Source organism: Ascidiella aspersa, chromosome 4 (genome assembly GCF_963924565.1).
Source record: "Ascidiella aspersa chromosome 4, kaAscAspe10.2, whole genome shotgun sequence".
Taxonomy (NCBI): domain Eukaryota; kingdom Metazoa; phylum Chordata; class Ascidiacea; order Phlebobranchia; family Ascidiidae; genus Ascidiella; species Ascidiella aspersa.
The window spans coordinates 13,361,136-13,381,745 of record NC_139450.1 but is presented as its reverse complement, the minus strand read 5'-3'; the positions used below and the strand labels follow the sequence as shown (position 1 = coordinate 13,381,745).

Genomic DNA, 20,610 nt, shown 5'->3' with positions numbered 1-20,610 from the left:
CGGGTTTCGAGAAGTCGCGTGCAGTTTTACTCGAGTTCCAATTGGTTCAACGACTTATCTTCCAAAAAAGAAAGCCAAATCTACTACTAACACAGTTTACTTTTAGTTTGTACAAATCGGGATGACCAGGATCCCGATTTGTTTTTCTAGCCAGGCAATAATGATTTCAATATGTTTTTATTGACCTGGAGTAGTATACAATGGGCTTTTTTGCAAAAGACATCATCCAAGGATAACTCATCCCAAAATGTCTGTTAACTCACTTTTAGAAAAGAGCAATTCTTACAAACACAACTCATACCAGTGCTGTAATGACTTAAGTCAATGACTTGACTTAAGTGCCCTTAAGTCACTGTTTTCAAATTACTTGCCTTGACTAAAGTCCTTTGACCAAAATAACTTGACTTTGACTTAAGTCATTTTGTCAAATAAAATTTATCTCAAGTTTTGCACATTAAACACTTTTATTGCTGTGCTGTATATTGCGTTTGTGATTTTTAAGTTAAAGTGTTGCTTATAATCGGACGAGTTTACCAATTTTATTAGTTTAAAAGTTTACTTTTATGACAATTACACTTGAAATTAGCTTGCTCTCATAATGACTTGAATATGACTTGACTTAGGCAACCGAGGACTTGGACTGGGACTTGACTTGTTATTTTTGCAAAAGACTTAAGAAGTTATTTTTCTTGACTCGGACTTGTCATTCCAATATGACTTGTTTACAACACTTACTTTTACATCGACAACTATACCTTATGGTGGGCTTCGGGTCGCCGGTTGCGTTGCAAGGAAGCGAGAGGCTGCCCAACTCGAGCGGGTTGATCTCGCACAGACCGCTCAGCTGGTTGACGACACAGTCCAGGTTTTCATTGATAAAGGGAAGCCTCTGCACATCGACAGTTACCGACGAGCGGTCGTTGCCGGCCGGGTTGCGCGCCACACAAATGTACTCGTCGTCGTCGCCCAGCTGGGCCTCGTGGATCTGCAGCTCGCTCGAACCGGCTAAAAGCATTGTCTCCATTTTAAAATAACGTTTGGGAGGTTCCGTTGGATTGCAGCGAACCAGCGAGCGCTGGTAGCGGTTAGGACAGTGATTCTCACGATGATGTGCCACTTCTAATGATGAAGCCTCAAGGGTGCCGGTAGGTATTTGTGATTTTTTAGGAATCTGAATTTTGCTCAATTGGTAAGCTTTCTGATAGGCCTACAACTATTTGTGTGCGATTAGGGACCATTATATCAAATGACATTTTCCTACATGTTTTAGGTTGATTGTGTTGTTCCAGTTCCATTTATACTGAAATTTCAGTAAAATACTTCAAAAAATTTATTTTTTTATTTTTGAGGGGTGCCGTAGGCCAAAAAAGGTTGACAATTACTGGATTAGCAGAATCCTTAAATTAATATTGTTTTGCGCAACAAAACTATAGGGCTGGAATGTTTTCTTAGGTCACGTAACAATAAATCAAATTAAATCTTAACATGGAGAAACAGAAATTGTTAAGTACGACAATACATCGCCATCGTTTTTTAACAAGTGCTGTTTGTTTATATGTCTCACACTTAACGAACATTAGAGAGAAATTTGTCTGTTTTTTCGACTGTTAATAAACCACCACACCATGTTCATATAGGCGAGCCGTCAAGGCCACCTAAAATAGTTCTACGTGTTTTAGCAGGAACTCGTTTCAATGTGAAATTAACAATCATGCAGCCCAGCAGAAAAAGGCGGGTTAGTCTTTAAACCATTTAAACAACTCACATGAAGTCACCACAAGAAACCTCGGGTGGTATTCGTTGTCAACTACGCTTTCGCCTCTGTACCACGTAACCGTCGGAACGGGAAGACCGGCGGAGTGACAATGGATGCTGGCGGTCTCGTTTACCAGCACCTACGTGTAAATGGTGAAATAGTGTTTAAAATCCCTAGTGTTGCCTTTAATCTGCACAAACTTTCCCACCTTAATTTGTGATGGTCCTCTTCTGATTGTGGGAGGCACTTGCACATCAAGGTACATGTTGCGTTGGGCACTTCCGGCTATGTTGGTCGCCACACAGGTGTATTGGCCTTAATGCGAGCAAAGAAGTGAAGTTGCGGCATAGTTTGCATGTCAGTAAAACTTATCAACGATAACATTGTATAGTTTAATGGCACATTGAAAATATGTTTGTGTATAATAACTTGCAAAGTTTAATTGGTCGATAGTCCCGGTATAGCAAAATCTTACAGCACGTAAAAGTATTTAAAAATTTTTTTTGAGTAGCCAATTTAAAAATCTATTGTGGAGTAATTTTGATTAGTCCTAGTCGTAAAGGTTTATTGTCTGAATATTGCAAAAGGGACTTGAATTTCAAGAATCAGGACGCTATCAGTTTTTTGTAGAGGTATTTTTTAATCTGGGGTGCTAACTTTTTATTTGGTTTAAAATTAGATTTTGCGGATTTGAGCATTTTAAACATAATATGAAAGCAGAAAACAAAAAAATAGCATTTGCAGTTATGTAAAGAGTCCCAAATTAAGATGGAAAAACATTGAAATCTACCTAATTTCACAGCTTCGCTCTAGTTGGTCGCGGAAAACCTCAAGCGCCACTAGAAAGCTAAAACGTTCAACACAACGGCAACAAAATACCTGCATCGCTAAGCGTCGACGCGAAAATAGTCAAATCGCCGTTGTCCTCGATCACCAGGTGGCGTTCGTTGCCGCTGAGCTCCGCGTCATCCTTGATCCAGGAGTAAGCAGGAGGCGGGTCGCTCCGGGAGATCTTGCACTGCATCGTGATACTCTCGCCTTCCGTCACGATGTACGTCTCGCTGCTTCCGGAGCTTCGTGGCTTCACTGCATGAAAAACAGTCCTTGAATTTTTTTTTGTGGAGACTCGCCTTTTCTTCGAACTAAGTTATGAGAGTGCCGTCTGTTTTCTTTGATGTAATTTGTAAGTCAGTGAATATGGGTCAGACCCCGCTATGAGTGCCAATAAATATCTGCACAACATTAGGCCGCGGAAAAGATTTGTCGAATCTTCTATATCTAATTTAAACACAAAGACCACCTTTGAATGAAATGCAAAATATGTTTTTTTCTAATCTGAAGACTATTAAACAAAATAAACATATAGTGCGATTAAAAAGTGTTTTATTCAATTCTATCTTACCTTTCAAAAAAAAATTATATATCATTTAATTAAAAATCCTAAATCCAGATATTCCACAAAATCGACATTTTGAGGTTTCTAAACGGCCCGGCAATACCTCATGGAACAATAGATATAGCCGAGGTGGATAGCAAAATGTCGCTTTTGTCGAGTAAAAATATTTAGGTATTTCCATTAAAATTACTAAGAAAACCAGTGTATTGTGTCACAAATTTATGTATATATTTTGGGAAATATATGTTATGGCAAACTCGGCAATTGTGTACACAAAACAGTTATTTACAAGGAAGTGCGCCGACGACCCAAATCCGTTAACTAATGTTTTACTTACTAACACAGTTACTGCTGCACAAAATATTTTATTGTTCGTTGTGTGTTGTTTTCGCCTTATTTTCCCTATTGCGTTGTCACGTAACTTTTCTTGCCCCTTCACTTCTGCACCTCACCTTTCACCTGTTTTTACCTTATCTAGTCACGTTTGCTGTTGACACCTTTTTAGTTTTCGTTACTGTAGCAATCACATATTTTTCGAATGACCTGTATAGTTTTGGGATGGCTTTATGGTATTCGACAGTCAGATTGGGCAAAGCTGGGACAACCGCCTGTATAGATCGTCTAAGTTTACGCCCGATTTTAGTCGCTGGCCGCTATATTACTCCCTTTTATTGTTTTATACGTAAGTTCGTTTGTAGCGTCCTATATTACAACACTGATATACGTCTTGCGTAGTGCTCAGGCATCCGACAGGACGTAAAATGGAGAGTCCTGAAACTTTGTCCTAATAGTTACTGTTTCGGAAAACAAAACACAAAAATGGACAGCAACTACGGCGCCTAAGCCCAGCAGTATACTCACAGTATACGTCCAGATGCACGTCGATGCGATCGACCCCGGCGCCGTTGCGGGCGGTGCAGGTGTAGACGCCCTTGTCGTCGGCGTCGGGCCTGGTCACTGTCAGGCTGCCATCAGAAGCGACCCGGTAGCCGAGTTGGTTACCCAGGGAAATGCCAACGTCCCTTTTCTTCCAAGATACCTCGGGGATCGGGTTGCCGACCGTCACACAGGGAATCGTAATCGATTGCTCCTCAACCGTGCTCAGCTGTTCGTTATCTCGGACGATGTGAGGAGGAACTGAAACGAAGCAATTTTAAGCAACGAGGTTACGGACAACAAAGAAATACTTACAGTCCAGCCACAAGGGGCAGCACAGAGCACCCGCATAGGTGAAAAATTTTTTTTATTAATTACAAGCACCGGGAACACTGGCCATACTTTATCGCCTTTTCTCGCAATTCTATTTGGATGCAGTTAGATATATTTAAGCTTATATATATCTAGATATATATTATTCTTATAAATTTATGTTTCATGCCTAGTTCGAGTACACATCCGCCGACGATAACGAAATATCGTTCGTGAAGGGTGATAATGGCGATTCTCCCGCTAAATTGAAACACCTCGTTTGAATCATTTTGGCTGTGGATTTGGCAATAATGCAATTCGAGCCAGGTAATTTTATAAATTTCATACCACTGGAGTGTAAAAATTGATAGCGTTTAAATGAAGGTTTCAATCTTTTTTAATATTTTTTAATTTGCCTAAAGTCAACATAACAATTGAAAACATCCTGCAAACGTTATGACAGCAACGCTTTGGTTGCATCTTAAGTTAATGCTAATCCACATCTTGATAAAATGTAAATAAATCTTACTCCAAACTTGAAGCGCGAGGTCCTGGCTGTGGCTTCCGATGACGTTGGTGGCGGTACATACGTAGGCGCCCGCGTCATCACGCCTTGCGCTGGATATAACGATGCTGCCGGCCTCGTTGATCTGAGAGTTGTTTGTGAATTATAACTGATTTTTTTATCGTTAAACGAACGGTACTCAAACCTATCGAGACATAAAATCGTGGAAAGCTAGTGACATGAATGCCACCAAACAGAATTGGCCATCAGATAAAATTCGCTGAGGGGCTTTGGGCTATTAAAGTAGAGCATCACCAATCATTAAATTGGATGACCCGGTGCCGACGCCTACGTTAATTTTCTTGTAAGCGGAAGCTGTCTTGAAATATCATTTATATTGCAAAAGCCGCTGTTTAAGTCCTGAAGTGTACTACTTGTATACTTTAAAACCGCTAGCTCTTTCCTTGTTATAAGCTTTGTTGTTCAAAACGACACCTACCGAAACTCTCCCTGTGGGCGTAAACGGTTCCCTGTTCTTGTACCACAGGCGGGTGGGCGGGGGATTTCCCGACAATATCCGACAGGGAAGGACGATGGATTCGTCAACGATGACGTGCTTACTTGACTCGCCGACGTCCACTCGCGGCAGGGCTGTAATGAAAATTATTTATATTTTAGTTTGGCCAGTAAATATTGAGGAAATCAAGTTTTTACCACAATCCTTAATGCTTTTAGTTGTTAAATTTTTAGAAACCCGAGTCCAAAATTATTTTATTTTAGTTTGGCCAGTAAATATTAAGGAAATCAAGTTTGTTACCACACTCCTTAACGCTTTGAATTGGTAATACTTTAGACACCACAGTCGAAAATTATTTTCATTTTAGTTTGGCCAGTAAATATTAAGGAAATAAAGTTTGTTACCACACACCTTAATGCTTTTAGTTGTTAATATTTTAAACACCCCAGTCGAAAATTATTTTCACTAGATGAAATATCATAAACCAAGTAAATACAGTCCTGATAAACAGCTTAAAGACAAACTTGTGACTGATTTAAACTCGAAAAAAGTTTTTTTAAAGCAAACCCAGACGTTTTAAAGCAACCCAGGCGTAAAAATTTTCTTAAGCACCCCATACATAAGTTTAACCTAGCCAACCTGTCCCGGTAATGCTAAGCTGGGCAGTGGCGACGGTACTGCCGAAGAAGTTGGTAGCCGTGCAAGTGTAGGCGCCTTCGTCGTCCAAGGTCAGGTCGCTGATGGTCAGGCCATTTGTCTCTTCCGACTGCCTGGCCCGGGAATTCACCTCGGCCACCGTGTGTTCCGCATGGTTGCGCGTCGCCCCGACAAACCACGTGATCGCCGGCTCGGGGTAGCCGTCCGCCACGCACAGCAATGTTGCGTTGAAGCCTATGGTACGGAGTTGTATTATTAGTAGGAATAACCTGTCGTTGGACTTCGGTATGACTCATGCGTGTAGTGGTAAGCGAACGTCCAAGTACCTAAAGCAAGGGTTTTAAACCACGGATACATGTACCTGACTGACCTACAGCGTTAGATTTTTACTCGCGATATATCGAAACAATATAAAGTGATTAGTCGGAATGCGAATAAACATATTTCATGCCACAGTTAGACGAGAAATCGACGAATAAGTGCACTTTATCCGTGCAACATAGACGAGTCGAGAGTCAACACTTGTAAATAAAACGGCGCAGAAAATAAAATTGTAACTTCTTCCTCAAACGAGAAGAAAAGGCGGGTGAATAATAAACATAATGGATTGTTTGTTTTTCTTGATATACATTTTCTTCATTTGTTTAATAAATGTTATCCGTTTTAACAAACAAATCTTACAAGATAGTCCCCTAAACGACTAAGTTCATGTAGCGCAGCAACAGTTAACCAATATCTCATAACTGTGGTCAAATTAAACGTGCCATGTACCTATGTCGATCCCGATATCCAAGGGTGGTTGAATGATGACAGGAAGCCATCCGACTTCCAGGATAATTTCACCGCTGTCGGATCCGGCCGAATTGCTAGCTGTGCAAGTGAATATGTCCGAATCGGATCGAGCAGCTTGGTGTATGGTAAGGTGGCCGTTGCTCTGAAATGTACAAAGTTATCGGTACTTAAAAAGCCGATTTTGAAAAAAGCTTCAACACCCTTACCCGACGAATAGTTGTTTCTCATACAACTTAATTAGTAATTACTTATATTAAAGAATGTCAAAAACAATTCGAGTTGTTAAAATAAAGCGTATCTTAAACGAACGTTTTGGCCATTAATTTAGGCGAGAACTAAAACAAGGTTTTATTTAATAGTTTAAAAACAAATTATTCGATTGATTAGGTTTTTTGTCAGAACTGGTGCTACCACCGTTGGCGTTACTGTAGTATTCTGTTTCAAATGAAAGTTGTGTTGGATATTTAATCCTTGATTTTCCGGAAATAACGCAACGACAAGAATATCAACTAACGCCGATAAAACTGTGAAAAAACGACGAGCAAGCTACTAACCTGGACTTCGTAAGATGGTCCGGTAACGATGGAGCGACCCGACTTTGTCCACCTCACCGTAGGCTTCGGAACACCAGCGGCATTGCATTGCAGCGTTACACTTGTGCCTTCCAGTACCAGCAGCTCTGATTCGACGACCGTTACGATCGGTTGCTCTGTGGGGTGAACAAAAAATGCAAGTTGACATAACCGCTAAATTTAAAGACTGGCTCAATTTATTTCAGTTTTGAGCATATTGTCATGCTTGTCTTCCGGAAAATTTACTAGATTAAAGTGAAGGTTGTTTTGCGCTTCGCGGAAACTAAATTGACTTCTAGTAAGTTTTTTTACCGTTTTAATATATTATTTTCAGGCCAAAGCACATCATGACTTGTTGCGCTCGTGTAAATTCATAATCTCTTCAACGTGCAACTTCTGGCAAATATTTCATAAATGCCAGTGTATTTAAAATTATGCAAAATTTTTTAAGTGTCCAGTGCGTCCCCTCTACTTTTTAATTTAAAATAAGTAATTTAAACAAATTAACGCAATTGTTTTCGCGCTTCGCGCAATTGGACTTAAATTCATTTGCAATCTTAAACATTTGCACATAAGTTCGTTCGATAACAAATTATGTTTTTAGGATTAGCTATTGTGTGACGTCACGCCATAACGTAACTTTATGACGTCATGTTTGAAAACTTTCGTGCCTCCCTCAAACTAAAATCCTGGATACCCCTGCATGCAATGCAGTGGTCGTTGGTAGACTCAACTGCACAGCAAAAAAAATAATTTATAGGAGGCGTTCCACGTGCCCGTTTAAAATAAAATATTTAAAAAGTTACAGCTAGAAGCAATATTCCAGAAGTTTTGATAAACGTGAGTTTTAATACTCTTGTTTCCTAATGAGAGCCTGGTAACGATACTGCACAAAACACGATAAAAATGAACTTAACTTAACTTTGCAAAGTATGAGTTTTATTGACGATGGTAAAATCGAGAATGTTTACCCGTAAATGCCCACTTGACCGATGCTTGGTCGGTTCCAGCTCTGTTCTTAGCCTGACAGGCGTAAACGCCTTCGTCGTCAATGTTTGCGTTCACCACCTCGAGGTAACTCCCGTCTCGACCAATCCTGGAAAAAAATTGACCAACATGGGAATTTGCGAGCACAGTAATAACAATGCGCTAAAGATGGCTCGAGTACATTCACCAACGGGATCCGTGATATAAAATGAAGTAGCAACAAGGTCATACCTAGGCAAACTACAACCCACAGCCGGTCAGACCAGTCGAAAAATTAATTTATTTTTAGTATTTTGGCTAAATGATTTCTTGAATAAATTACACCTGCAGTGCTTCCTCGCCTATTACTTATTTTAAAAGCTTGTCAAAACAGGGATAATTACAGCTTTCTCCTTACGAAATCAAATGTTAAACTTTGACAATGATCAATACATTTCACATTTACTTTGACTTGTTTAATTTAAAACATTTCGTCGTATGGAAATACATGGAAATACCTGACTTTTCCGATATCCCTCAAGTGGGTTGTTCCCTTGAGCCACTCTAAAGTGGGCTCTGGGAGACCGGTTGCAGAGCATTCGATGCGAATCGTTCCGCCTTGGCTAAAAGTGGTTCGATCTGAGGGCGAGATGCTTACCACAGGTGGCCCTGCATAGACATTTACATAGATTCTTGATATTCTTAGCGAAATTTTGTTCAACACGGTTTCAGGACATTATTGTTAGAAATTTATTGTGTTTTATTTATTCCGATTCTATTATTTGCGGATGCTATATCCAAAGGTTTGTTTAGGCTTCTTACGTTCCACGATGAGTCCAATGATGTTACTGGTTTCTCCTCCGATATTGACGGCGTTACATTGATACATCCCCTCGTCATGTTGTGCAGCGTTGCGGATGAGAAGTGAACCGTTTCGCAGCTTGTAGACTCTAAGTTTGATTTAAAGCGGTTGTTTAGCAAAAAACTAAATATTAATATATAAAATTCCGTTTGAAACTTGCTGTGGCTCTAGTGAATTTGTTTTGTTGGCCGTTTACCCGTTACATAAACTACATCTGATTATTTTGAAAGTGTATGAAACCATTCTTCTTCCTATTTTAAAAGTTTTTTTTTCTTTATGATCGAATATGAAGCAGTCGGCTTTGATTGACGTTCCAATTTTTGTCAAATCAATTCTAATATTAAAGTGTAAATAGATTGGAATAACGTCATTTGAGCAGTACAAATCGTGTAAAATTAAAAACAAAGTCGACAAAACCACACCTTCTTGAATGTAGAGGTGCTCCGTCCACTCTCGACCACGTGATCGTGAATCTGACGTTGCTCGTCACGTGACACGTGAGAACCGCGTTTCCGCCTGGAATCACCGTCACGTTACCCGAAACCGTGATCACTGGAGGGCGCTCTGTTGTAATAATAACATAATTGGATTTTTTGGATCCAAGTTAAAACTAACTGACCTATATACTTTGTCCTGCCGCACAAAACACAAGCGATTTGTCGCAACGATCATATAGTACAGTACACCAACTTTTCAAAGAGTATAAAACCGAAATGCTAGACATTTAATTATACATAGCTTCGCCTAAAGGAGGAATCACTGGAAAAGTTAGTGCTCGTAATTTGTAGGTAAAATGCAATCCAAATTATCTTAAAAAACACATTACCTTCAACATCCAGGAACGTTGTTCCGTGGTTGTAGCCCTTGGAATTGTTTGCAAAACATCGGTAGTTGCCCTCGGCTGACTCGGTGACTTCAGGAATTCGATAAAAGTTGGTCGCAGTGTCACTGCACACAAGAAACAATCATTTATGATGAAAACATTAGGCATGCGGTTTAACTTGAACTGTGGTACAAACCAGTCTCTAATTGTCTGGCCATTTAAACTGAAAAAAAAACGCCATGTTATTTTCAAGAAGTTAAAAGGAGAGATGATACTAATTTTTTTATATTCCAACTTAATTTCCTTTTTGTTTGAAGCTCGTAAAAGCCGCCACACGATATCCACTTGTTACTAAACTCGATATTGTGGGACACTCAAGCAATGAATATAAGGAGGGGCAAGACACACAACATGTTGCAACTATTAAACTCAGCTAATTTAATGTCCAATCAAACTAATGTTTTGCGTTAGGTTCTACACTTAATTATCCAAACTACTGGCATCGCACGCTAAATCGTTTTTTTATTCTATAAGGCCAAACAGCTTGCATGGGAAAAAAATTCGGTTTTGCAAACTCACAGATAATGAATGGGATCTCCGAGTTCCCTCCAGACTCCTGACACCTCCCTGCTCCAAGTCACGTGATAAGGAAGAAGGCTGGTCACGTGACATGGAATTTCGGCCGGGTAATCGAAGTAGCCCGGATGAGTTTTGGGCATTTTCACCACAGGTTTGACTGGAAAAAACAACTACAGTTCGCAGATCTTTTTGAACAAAATCATTAACTTCGACCCATGCATTTTTGTAAACTACCTTATTTTATTAGTTCTATTTGTGCCACTAATGTGTATTAGATCCAATATATAGTTATACGGGTTGGGAAATGTATAGAAATGTCAGCGAAAATTTACAAATGTTAGTAGTTTCGTGTTGCCATTATTTGAGGAATTACCCTTTAAACTTAAAAAAAATGTTGCCTCTTTACACATATCACAATTAAATTCAAGAACACATCGACTTGGTTGGCGAACAGTTTTTTCACCATTCGTTAGTTTCGCTAATATAATAGAAGTCTAAATTGCGATTAACGGCTTGGCAGTGACAGCTGAGAAGCATTACACACTGTAGCCTTACCAGCAAGCACGTTGATAACTGCGTTCTTGGTTGCGCGTACAAAGGGAAACCCGTCATGGGTCGATCCGCGAATAGAGATGTAGAAGGGCTCGTTCGGTGGGATAAACGGTTCCACTGTGTATAGGTAGGGCTGTTCGACGTCGCGGGGTGAGGCCAGTTCGATATGCTGCGTAAGAGAGGAGAGAATGTGATAATCGCAACAAAGGTTAGTTCACATTGATTCGATGGTCGACGCAATGTTCGTGTTATTCAAGCAGTAAGCCGAACTGTATGACCGAAAAAAACTTTCTCTGTCACAAAAAGGCCTCTGTTGTAGAAAGTGTGGATCATTGTTGATTGCGAAATCGTTACGTATAACAACTTTTAATTTAATAGTGACATTTTGTCGTGCGCAAAGCTGAATCTTTTGCCTCCTTAAAATAGTCGCCCGTATTCAGCTACAATAACTATCTGAAAAATAGGGATACCACCAACGCACCAAGCTATATGTATTAGCTTTGCTTAGGCCATTTTACATATATGTCAAATAAACAATCCGTTCTTGTGCAATAGTTTGACAAAAATAGCAAATAATATCGGGCGATTAAGCAAGGTTTTCTTTCAAAGACAATTATTCTTTAGTAATGGACACAGCTAGCCTTTTCGTAAAATCAATTTGTTAAAGTCAAGTTGCACACCTGGTTACCTTAATTGGTCTTCCACCTATGTTCAGCAAGTCCATGGTGCGAAACGTGCCTGGCGGTGGCAGCCCAGTAGCGTTCAGCAAAACATAAGAGTTGATTCCTTGGATAAAAGACAACTGTTACTAGCCGCAAACTAATTCACACACAAGGGAACGTTTAAATATTGAGCCATGTTCTAATAAAAAAAGAATACAGTTCCATTTTAGTTTAATATAGAACAAAAATCTAGCTTTTATAACTAAACCCAGCACTGGTTCCGAGTTTATATTATCAGCCTATTGAATCAGTACTCTTCCTACGATAATCTAATGTTTGTTCAAGTCAATTAGAAAAGGTATTTGTCCAAGGTAAACTATCTAACGCAGCGTGTTTTAGAACAAATTTTCGTTAACAACTTTAAAGGTTATCTCGCAAACTTTAGCAAGTCCTTTTTCAAACGAAAATACAGACTACATGTCGTTGACATCATGACTATCGCAGGTACGGTTTTGAACTGATAAAAAATATAATTCTCAACGTATCGAAAGAATGACTAATTACCCATTATCCCGTAATCGAATTGCAATAAAATATGTCGAACCGTAAACGTGTTAGTGTTTTTTGAAACTTACCTGCCACAGGCTGAAACTCGGTCTCAAGCCAATTAAAAGTAGGTCTCCTGGAGAATCGCGCCTGGAAATCCAAAGTGCTAAGTCCGGTGACACGAAGGGTGTGCTCACCGGTGCTGTCCACAATCAACGTCCACATGCCTTCAAGAGATAAGAATCGAACGCTATATAGTTATTGATCGTCATGTACTCTATTAGCGAATTAAAAAACACATAGTGACATATTAGAGCAGTGTTCCGCAACCGGTGTGCCGCGAAACCATGCCAGGTGTGCTCAGGTTTCCAGATGAGTTTAACTTTTTTGGTCACGGGTAATTTTTAACAATCAGTAGAAATGCCACAATCCAGGTATAGGTTGTGTAAAAACAAGTATAAAAGGTTGCGGAGCACAGAGTAATCACGGGGAGCTGATAAGATGTAATTTAAGTATTTCATTATAAAATTGTTGCCACGGTAAGTTAATTTGACATACACTTGGAAAAGGTTAATAGATATATTATTTGTACTTGTTTTGTACTTAAGCTTGTAATACATTGCGATACTTAAAAATAAATATCATCATTGTATTTATTTTTTCTTAAAGACACGTCTTTTTTTCAATCAACAGTGCCACTGTCAGGAAATGATTTAACTTTTTTGGGACTGGAATGGGTAAAGTAATCTATTGTTTTTATTTGAAGATAGTAAGTAAAGGCAACAGGCTCCGATAATGGCATAAAGTGGAAAATCTGCCAACTCACCTGGCTCCGGCTCTTTAAGGTTGACAATCAGAACTTTGTCCAGATTGAGAAGCTCGACGAGACCTTCCTGCTCTGTGGTCTGGTTTCCGTGCGGGTCAATCAGCGTCAGACGTCGACCTTAGCAGACATAAAATCGTCAAATGCAAAGCCAAAGAACTGCCATAAGCCATCGGTACATGTTGATGCAACAAAAGATGTCACTCTGGCCAATGCACCGTAAATTCGTATTGACTTTCGAAGTACGCCAGGTCTTACGTTTAGGTTATCAACAACAGCCCGAATTTTTAAACTTACATTAAAAATATGTCGGACCAAAGACATCACTGCAGGCACTGAAGGTCTGCACAACGCACGCCCTGTTCAACGTTTTATTGCAGACTACAACATACCATTTTTTCAGAAAACATAAAACAATAATTTGTCGGATTCACATTATATATTTGTTCATTTTTAAGATAACGGATTTAATGCGAAATAAGCAGATTTATTAATATACAAATGTTTTTTTAAATAATATAAATAGCTGATATATAGATTAATTTTTTGCAGTTATTCAATTACAAATTGCAGATTTTTGGGTGCACCACAATCTTGTAGGCCCTGGCCAGTGCCCATTATGCCTTAAATGAACTTAATTATAATAGAGTCTTGGTAAGTTCCTTTAAATATTACTAATTTAACAGTTAGATTCATATTTTCGTAATAGGCGATACATGTTAGTTGATTATACCGCATTGCGTAAACTATAGTTACTATACAATGGATGCATTGCCATTGGTATGTCGCTAATCAAAACTAGTTTTCGGCCCTTGCACCACATAAAGTTCACTCACTCTTGGCCGCTAGTCTTTAGCTTACCCGGACCGCTGACAGATATAGTGATTTCCTGAAGTTCTGGGTCAAAGGGAATGCGCCACTGGTGCGTCCCCGCTTCGTCATGGTCCGCTGCGTGCAGAACGACCTTGTGCGCTTGCACAGAAACCTCGATAAACTTGACAACCTGTCGGCAAAGGTGTTTAAAGCGCTAGGTTCGCCACTGAAAATGGTTCAATAGTCAAGTACATTGGTGTCACAGACTCACAATTCGAGAACAGTTTATAAGATTGCACAGTTGCATAATGTTTTGTCCTATATAGTAGCGAATATAACATTGCGATCATTTTGTTCCTATTTAAAACAATCTTTGTAAACGGCCGTATTTGCCTAATTCTAAACAGAGGAATTAAGTGGCACTGTATAAAGACAAATTGTGGACTTTGAAAACCGGTTTGACAAACATTGTTTCTATGTTAATTTTTCTATGTGCGTATAAACTTTTTTATTATTTACATTTTAGGTAAGAAACGCCTAAACAAGTATAACTTACGGTAACCATAAGCAATGAGCATTAAAATTCGCCAAAGTACTTGGTCAAAAGAAGAAACTATGCTGCTTTTAAATTGTTTAGTATCGAATTTGCAAACCGAAAAGCAATAATTCCAACTTTTTCAATGAGGCAATTGATGCCTAACAACAGGCGCCTACTACTTACCTCCGAAACTTCATCCTTTGTAATAAGAAAGACCTGACCAGAGCTGGTGGCTGCTATCTTCTCGTAAGCTTGATAACCATCGTGGTCCTCGTTTTCGCATTTGCCGGTCAGCACAAATACGACCTATAAAAATAAAAAAACGGACACTGACAGTCAGTTTAAAGTTTCTCACATGATTAATGTGGGAATACTGGGACTTATATTATGTTGCTACTTTTTCTTAGAATATGTTTAAACTTTTTTTAGTTTAAAGGTTCATTTATCCTAACTGAGTAACAAATTTATTGAACATGAGAAGTATATTTCGCATAGCAGGATGTGAGAATTAACGTAGCTTAAAACCTATTTATAGGTCAATTTCGCAGGAAGGCCGGATGAACTGCAATAAGTTTACGTCGTAACTGTATGCAGCATTATACTCTAAAGTTGTTTTCAGTTGCCACCTATCAGATTTAAAATTATCTTTAATTAAAATTTACTTTCTTGGTGAGAATTATATCATTGATAAAATGTGTGACATCATTGCGGTTATACCTGGCTCTGTTTTCGTTGAATAATCTGCAGAACCTCTGGGAGTTGATAGTAATCCTTAGATCTTGCGTCCGTAAAAACGTAAATAAAAGAACCGGGGAGGGAAATAAGAAGGGCCTCCCTAAATAAAAGAAATACCAGGTTATAGACCTACACTTAAAATTCAATTTCCAATATCATTTAATTTAGTCTAATATAATTGTTTATTAGTTTGGTACCCAGAATCTAATTTAAAGTAATTTTATTATTAGGTTGATGAAAATTAATATCAAGTATTATCTTTTTTGTAGAGTTCAAATACCGTAATTGGGCTGGATTTACTAGCGCCCTTACTTGACCCGATCTGTGCGACGTGTTATCTTGATCAAACCCCACTTCAAACCTACGTTGTTGATACCACAGCAAAGGATCTCAAAAGTTCAATTACCATTCAAGTTTGTTTATAAAGGCTCAAAGTGGCAGACGTTTCAACCAATCGGGATTTCAAGCGACATTAGGAAAAACAACGAGTTGATATAACGACAAGGGAGGGTTGACGTCAGCAGTCGACTTTAAAATCACCAGACTCTCGTGGGTTAGAAAGCGTGAACGAGTGTCCGGCTACAAATTAAACAAAGCGGTCTCACCTAATGGCGGTAATGCTCATCTCGGGACAGTCTCCCCCTCCTTGTACGTACAGGTTCTTTAAACTCTTTTGGAAATGCTCCGGGTCGCTGGTCACAGTGGTCGGTCCAACCACTGAAAAGCAAAGTACACACGCACCACATCAGTATACGTAAACCGCATTCGTTCCACGGACTGTTAGGAAAGTAAATCAAGTGTCTTGTGTAAGAGGGTTTACAACACAGAGAATGTGGTGTAAAATAACAAAATTACCGCAAGTAGGTATTTGGACTTAGTGAATATACCCCAAAGCACATTTCCCTGCTTAGACAAACCGCGTTCTTATCATCCAACACTTATGCTAAACACATTATGCTATATTGTAGTACTTAAATTGCAACACAAAATGTTTCAGGTTGCTTCATGGGGTTAAAAAACATATACTTTTGTAGTAAACTAAACTTAAAATAACCTCTTTTAACAAATTGTGCCAAATTACTTGAATTAAACTTTAAATACTGCACCCGAAACAAAAAACTAAATGTTTGCTTTATCAATAAAACGTATTTCAAATAAATTGGAAAGAGGTAAACTTACATGGATCATGAAAGGGAATAAGCACATAGTTGTGTAGAGGCTTTTCCTGTCTGCTGAGGGTCGTGTTAAGGATTTGCTTTGCCCCGGCGATCACCTGCTTCAAATCGTCCCACATGGAGCCGGTGACGTCAAACACAAAGGCCAGGGACGAGGCGCCCGGGACGATGTCTTCGAAATTGGCGGAGTAAGTGTCCCCCTTGATGTCTCCCCTGATCGTGCCGCGAATGTCCCGTAGCTTTGGCTTCCTAGTCCGGGTCCTGGTCCTAGTCCGCACGCGAGGTTTCACTTGGACTCTGGTCGAAGGCCTGCTTCGCGGTCTGCTTTGGGTTCTGCTCCTGACCCTTTGAGGCCTCGTCCTGGTTCTCGTTCTAGTCCGTGTCCTTTGAGCCTCGACACAGGCCAGCGCAAGAAGCACCAAGGCCAGGGCCACCAGGGTCAAATGCAGTCGCATTTCGTTTAAACGTTCTTTAGTGGGCGACTTCCGTTGTTCGCCAAAGCTGTGCCGATTGAGATTTCAGACTTCTGTACGCTCTAGGCCCGTCGACTAACAATCTTCATTTCTAGCACCTTGTACTGAAAGAATACATATTTTAAAACATGAAAATGCCTGCCACGCAATATTTAGTTTAATCTATGTAGTTCACCCTTTTCTTAATTCTGGTACTAACTTTAAATGATTCATTGCAAAATATAACTTCATAGTATGATAAAATACGTTCTAGTCACAAACTGCAAACATAAGACAATGATTTGATGCAATTTTTCAATCAATACCATGCCTATTTTTTAACCTTTTGGTTAAGAAACGAATAGCTGCTAAAAAAAAGTATCAAGTTATTGTCACATCTCGGGATATATTCTTGTCAGCACATTGCAAACTCTGCTGATTCACAAAATTAGCGTGCTGCCAACGAAGCATGGAAGACCACTCCGCTGCTGACGCATTAGCGCAGTGTGAAGTGTCCCCTGTCCAGTGATTAGATAGGAGAAACGATCTGTTTTTGGACAAACAAGATGCAACTAAAACCTTTTCGAAATCGAAACTACATAACATCCAAAACAAGTGAATATAATACAGAGCTCAGCTAGAAAACCTCTGTGATTTTTGCCGCCCAGTATCCACTTTAGACTACCGGAAACCTACGGGAACACCTGAGCAGAAGTTTACCCACGTTTTCCTACGAACTCGAAAACAACAGAAAAACTTCTTTGGTTTGGCAATGAGCAGTCGAATAAGTCACGAAAAGGTATCCTGTTTAACTAACACATTTGCGCTTGCGCAAGGTTGAGTGTTGTAGGCTCGCAAACAAACAACACCCTGACTCGAGAAGGGCTCCCGTTGCGATAATCCTGCTGAGCAGAAGGACAGCCTGGTTCTGCTGCCTGTTTACGAAGTCCTCAGTAGGGATGACTCACCACCCCAAACCGATCCAACACTTCTAGGCCTTATTAAGAAAATACCACCTCAAAAGGGACCGAATACTTGCCAGGCTATCACCTGTCATCTGTTTGAACGCCGGAGAAAGCCTAATGAATATTCCTTTCTGATTGCAACCGGGATTGCCGCAATTGGGCAGGACGAGCGGAAGTACATTCGAACTGATACGGTTCAGATCTTGTCAGACGGCAATGTTTTTCGCGAGCCATTGCAATTCAACTTGTTGGCCAGAAAACAAGGCGCTGGGCATTACAATTTGTACAAAACGCCCTTTCCTTTTTTGCCCATTCAAGCATTTACCTGCAAGCCAATCCCTGTGCCAAGGTAACTAGATACAATAAATTTTAGTTGCACCACGCTTTTTTATGTTTCTAATGCTCGGGCATTGTTGTAGAAATATCATTTGGCACGGTGATACGTTTCTTATTTTATTTTTCGTCTTGAATAATACTGGTCAGGCAGCGTATCGTTTTATAAACTGTCAACCGTCCTTGTAGCGTCAGTTAGCTAGCATTTTGCGAAATGTTATATCACAAAGTCGACTTTAAAATATATTGACAAATATTTTGCGCTTGATCATGAAACACAAGGGTTGCCTTTGCACTTTTCCTTTCTGCGCATTTGCTTTTATCATATTGGGTGACAGCCTATCCATACTGTTCAAAAACTGCAATTCGAAAGCTTTTATCTGCGCGCCAAGTCTCTTAGCTCACCTGAAGAAGCGTATTGGGCCTTCAAAATCCAGCTGACTTCCTTCGTCTGATCCCTGTGCAGCCGACCCTGACTGCACTTCGCACACACACGGCGCGTCTTCTGACTCGCCGCACACACACGACAGTCACTGCGGAAAGGACTCCCGCAGTGCGACTGCCAAGAGGGAGAGAGTTTTCATTTACTTTCTCGCATGACATAAATTTGACGAAAACCCAACTGGCAGAAAACTTTCTTTCTTCAAATCTTTTCAGTCTGCTGTTTAGGCTTACTAGCGCTTATACTGGTTTTGTATTGCATGGAAATGACCGATATGAAAATCATTTTTCTTAAGTTTATTTACATGTTCATATTTTTTAAATTAACACCAATATATTTTCCAAACAACGTTACTTGTAGGATGACGCAGTAAAACATAAATACGCTGCAGTAAAGGCTTTTACCTTTTATGTTAAAAATACCTTATTCGAGAGTAAAAACGGGATGTTGTGCTGTTACAAATACAGCTGCGCCATATCAAAAGCAGAAGTTAAAATTGAAACCGCCTGCCTTTGAAAACAAATCTTTTATTAAGATATAGAGGGGCGTATCTTTATGGAATCCAAAACCTTTGTCAGCAGGTTTCTGCTTGTCGATCACTGTTCCGCTGACGCGTATATAAACAATAAAACTCAAAGTTTTAAAACCAGAGTAAAATCAGGATCAGACATTTTTTTTAAAAAGGAATATATATTTCGCCTATATTGGCATCGTCAGTTCCTTAATTCGAATGAATTCATTGGCGAAAGTCATCTTGAAAAATGCTATTCTATGATCTCCTAAATTTAATATTGTTTATTTTTATTTGCACGTTTTCTTTATAACTTACAGTTGCCTAATAAACGCACAGTTTAGATAGGGAAGTGTTAACTTATTGGTAGACATTGCTAGACGTTATTGGCAGAACGTTCACCTCTGTCTCAATTCATTCGAATTAAGGAACTGACGATGCCTATATAGGCGAAATATATATTCCTTTTTTAAAAAAATGTCTGATCCTGATTTTACTCTGGTTTTTAAACTTTGAGTTTTATTGTTTTATTAACATATTGCAACTATCCGTTTTCGTATATGTTTTGCAATTCAATAAAAAGTCCTTTTGCTAATTGCTTCTTATAGACATTTTTTAAATATATTTGCATTAAAAGTATTATATTTAGAATCACAACCTGTTAAAAAATGACATCCTGCACATTTTCTGTCGCTGCACAGATTCGTATGAGCGAGACATAGGATAAATTCGAATTTGGAAGTGGGAATTATGGAATTAATACTAGCGAAAGAAACTGAGTTAATTGTTTGTCGCCAGCCTGAGTAGTAACCTTTCAAAAACTATAGTTGTTATGGATAACTTTATTTTGTATTTAGAATAATTAATACAAAAGAGCTACCCGCGTTTTCTGCATTTGTCGTTTCTCTTGACCAGGTTGGATATAGTACTTCTATAAAGTCAGGAGTGGTCCCCGCGTGTGAGGAGGTATCATTCAACCCCATATAAAACTATGCGAAGCGAATAACGACAAAGACGAAGCAGTTAAACCAAACACGCCAATCATGGCACTTTCTAAAGTTAAAGTTTTGCCCACCTAACCTATATGATTAATTTCAGTGCATGGTGACTTTTTACTATGAACACAACGGTGGGACTATCGAGGGTCATATGCAAATTACAATGGCAAACGATAAAAGGAATCACAAAAGACAGCAGTGTGTAACAGCGACTAGCACTGTGTGTACTCGACCCTTTTTAAAATGTCGTAGGACCTTGGAAACAATGGCCCTCTCACCATAACAATTGGCAAAAGTCATCTTGAAAAATGCTATTCTATGATCTCCTAAATTCATTGTTGATTATTTTTATTTGCACGTTTTCTTTATAACTTATAGTTGCCTAATAAACGCACAGTTTAGATAGGGAAGTGTTAACTTATTGGTAGACTTTGCTAGACGTTTTTGGCAGG

At 39.3% G+C, this 20,610-nt stretch overlaps 1 protein-coding gene across 1 annotated transcript in view; it reads right to left on the bottom strand.

Annotated features, from left to right (window-relative positions):
- LOC146148004 (hemicentin-1-like) overlaps positions 1–18,675 on the bottom strand; it is a 72,479-nt gene extending 53,804 nt beyond the window's left edge. The window contains exons 1-26 of the mRNA XM_083386408.1: positions 18,613–18,675; positions 16,462–17,034; positions 15,888–15,999; positions 15,265–15,382; positions 14,731–14,853; positions 14,058–14,199; positions 13,200–13,316; positions 12,463–12,600; positions 11,854–11,951; positions 11,169–11,334; positions 10,614–10,770; positions 10,038–10,159; positions 9,634–9,775; positions 9,172–9,299; positions 8,868–9,018; positions 8,355–8,479; positions 7,366–7,520; positions 6,791–6,953; positions 6,002–6,253; positions 5,345–5,496; positions 4,870–4,990; positions 4,014–4,289; positions 2,636–2,842; positions 1,965–2,071; positions 1,766–1,895; positions 756–1,005 (exon numbers count right to left, since the gene is read on the bottom strand). Of these exons, the coding sequence (XP_083242534.1) occupies positions 756–1,005; positions 1,766–1,895; positions 1,965–2,071; positions 2,636–2,842; positions 4,014–4,289; positions 4,870–4,990; positions 5,345–5,496; positions 6,002–6,253; positions 6,791–6,953; positions 7,366–7,520; positions 8,355–8,479; positions 8,868–9,018; positions 9,172–9,299; positions 9,634–9,775; positions 10,038–10,159; positions 10,614–10,770; positions 11,169–11,334; positions 11,854–11,951; positions 12,463–12,600; positions 13,200–13,316; positions 14,058–14,199; positions 14,731–14,853; positions 15,265–15,382; positions 15,888–15,999; positions 16,462–16,912 (4,103 nt within the window). The 5' untranslated portion in view covers positions 16,913–17,034; positions 18,613–18,675. The remainder of the gene's footprint in view (positions 1–755; positions 1,006–1,765; positions 1,896–1,964; positions 2,072–2,635; positions 2,843–4,013; positions 4,290–4,869; positions 4,991–5,344; positions 5,497–6,001; positions 6,254–6,790; positions 6,954–7,365; positions 7,521–8,354; positions 8,480–8,867; positions 9,019–9,171; positions 9,300–9,633; positions 9,776–10,037; positions 10,160–10,613; positions 10,771–11,168; positions 11,335–11,853; positions 11,952–12,462; positions 12,601–13,199; positions 13,317–14,057; positions 14,200–14,730; positions 14,854–15,264; positions 15,383–15,887; positions 16,000–16,461; positions 17,035–18,612) is intronic.
- Between the last annotated feature and the right edge of the window lie 1,935 nt (positions 18,676–20,610).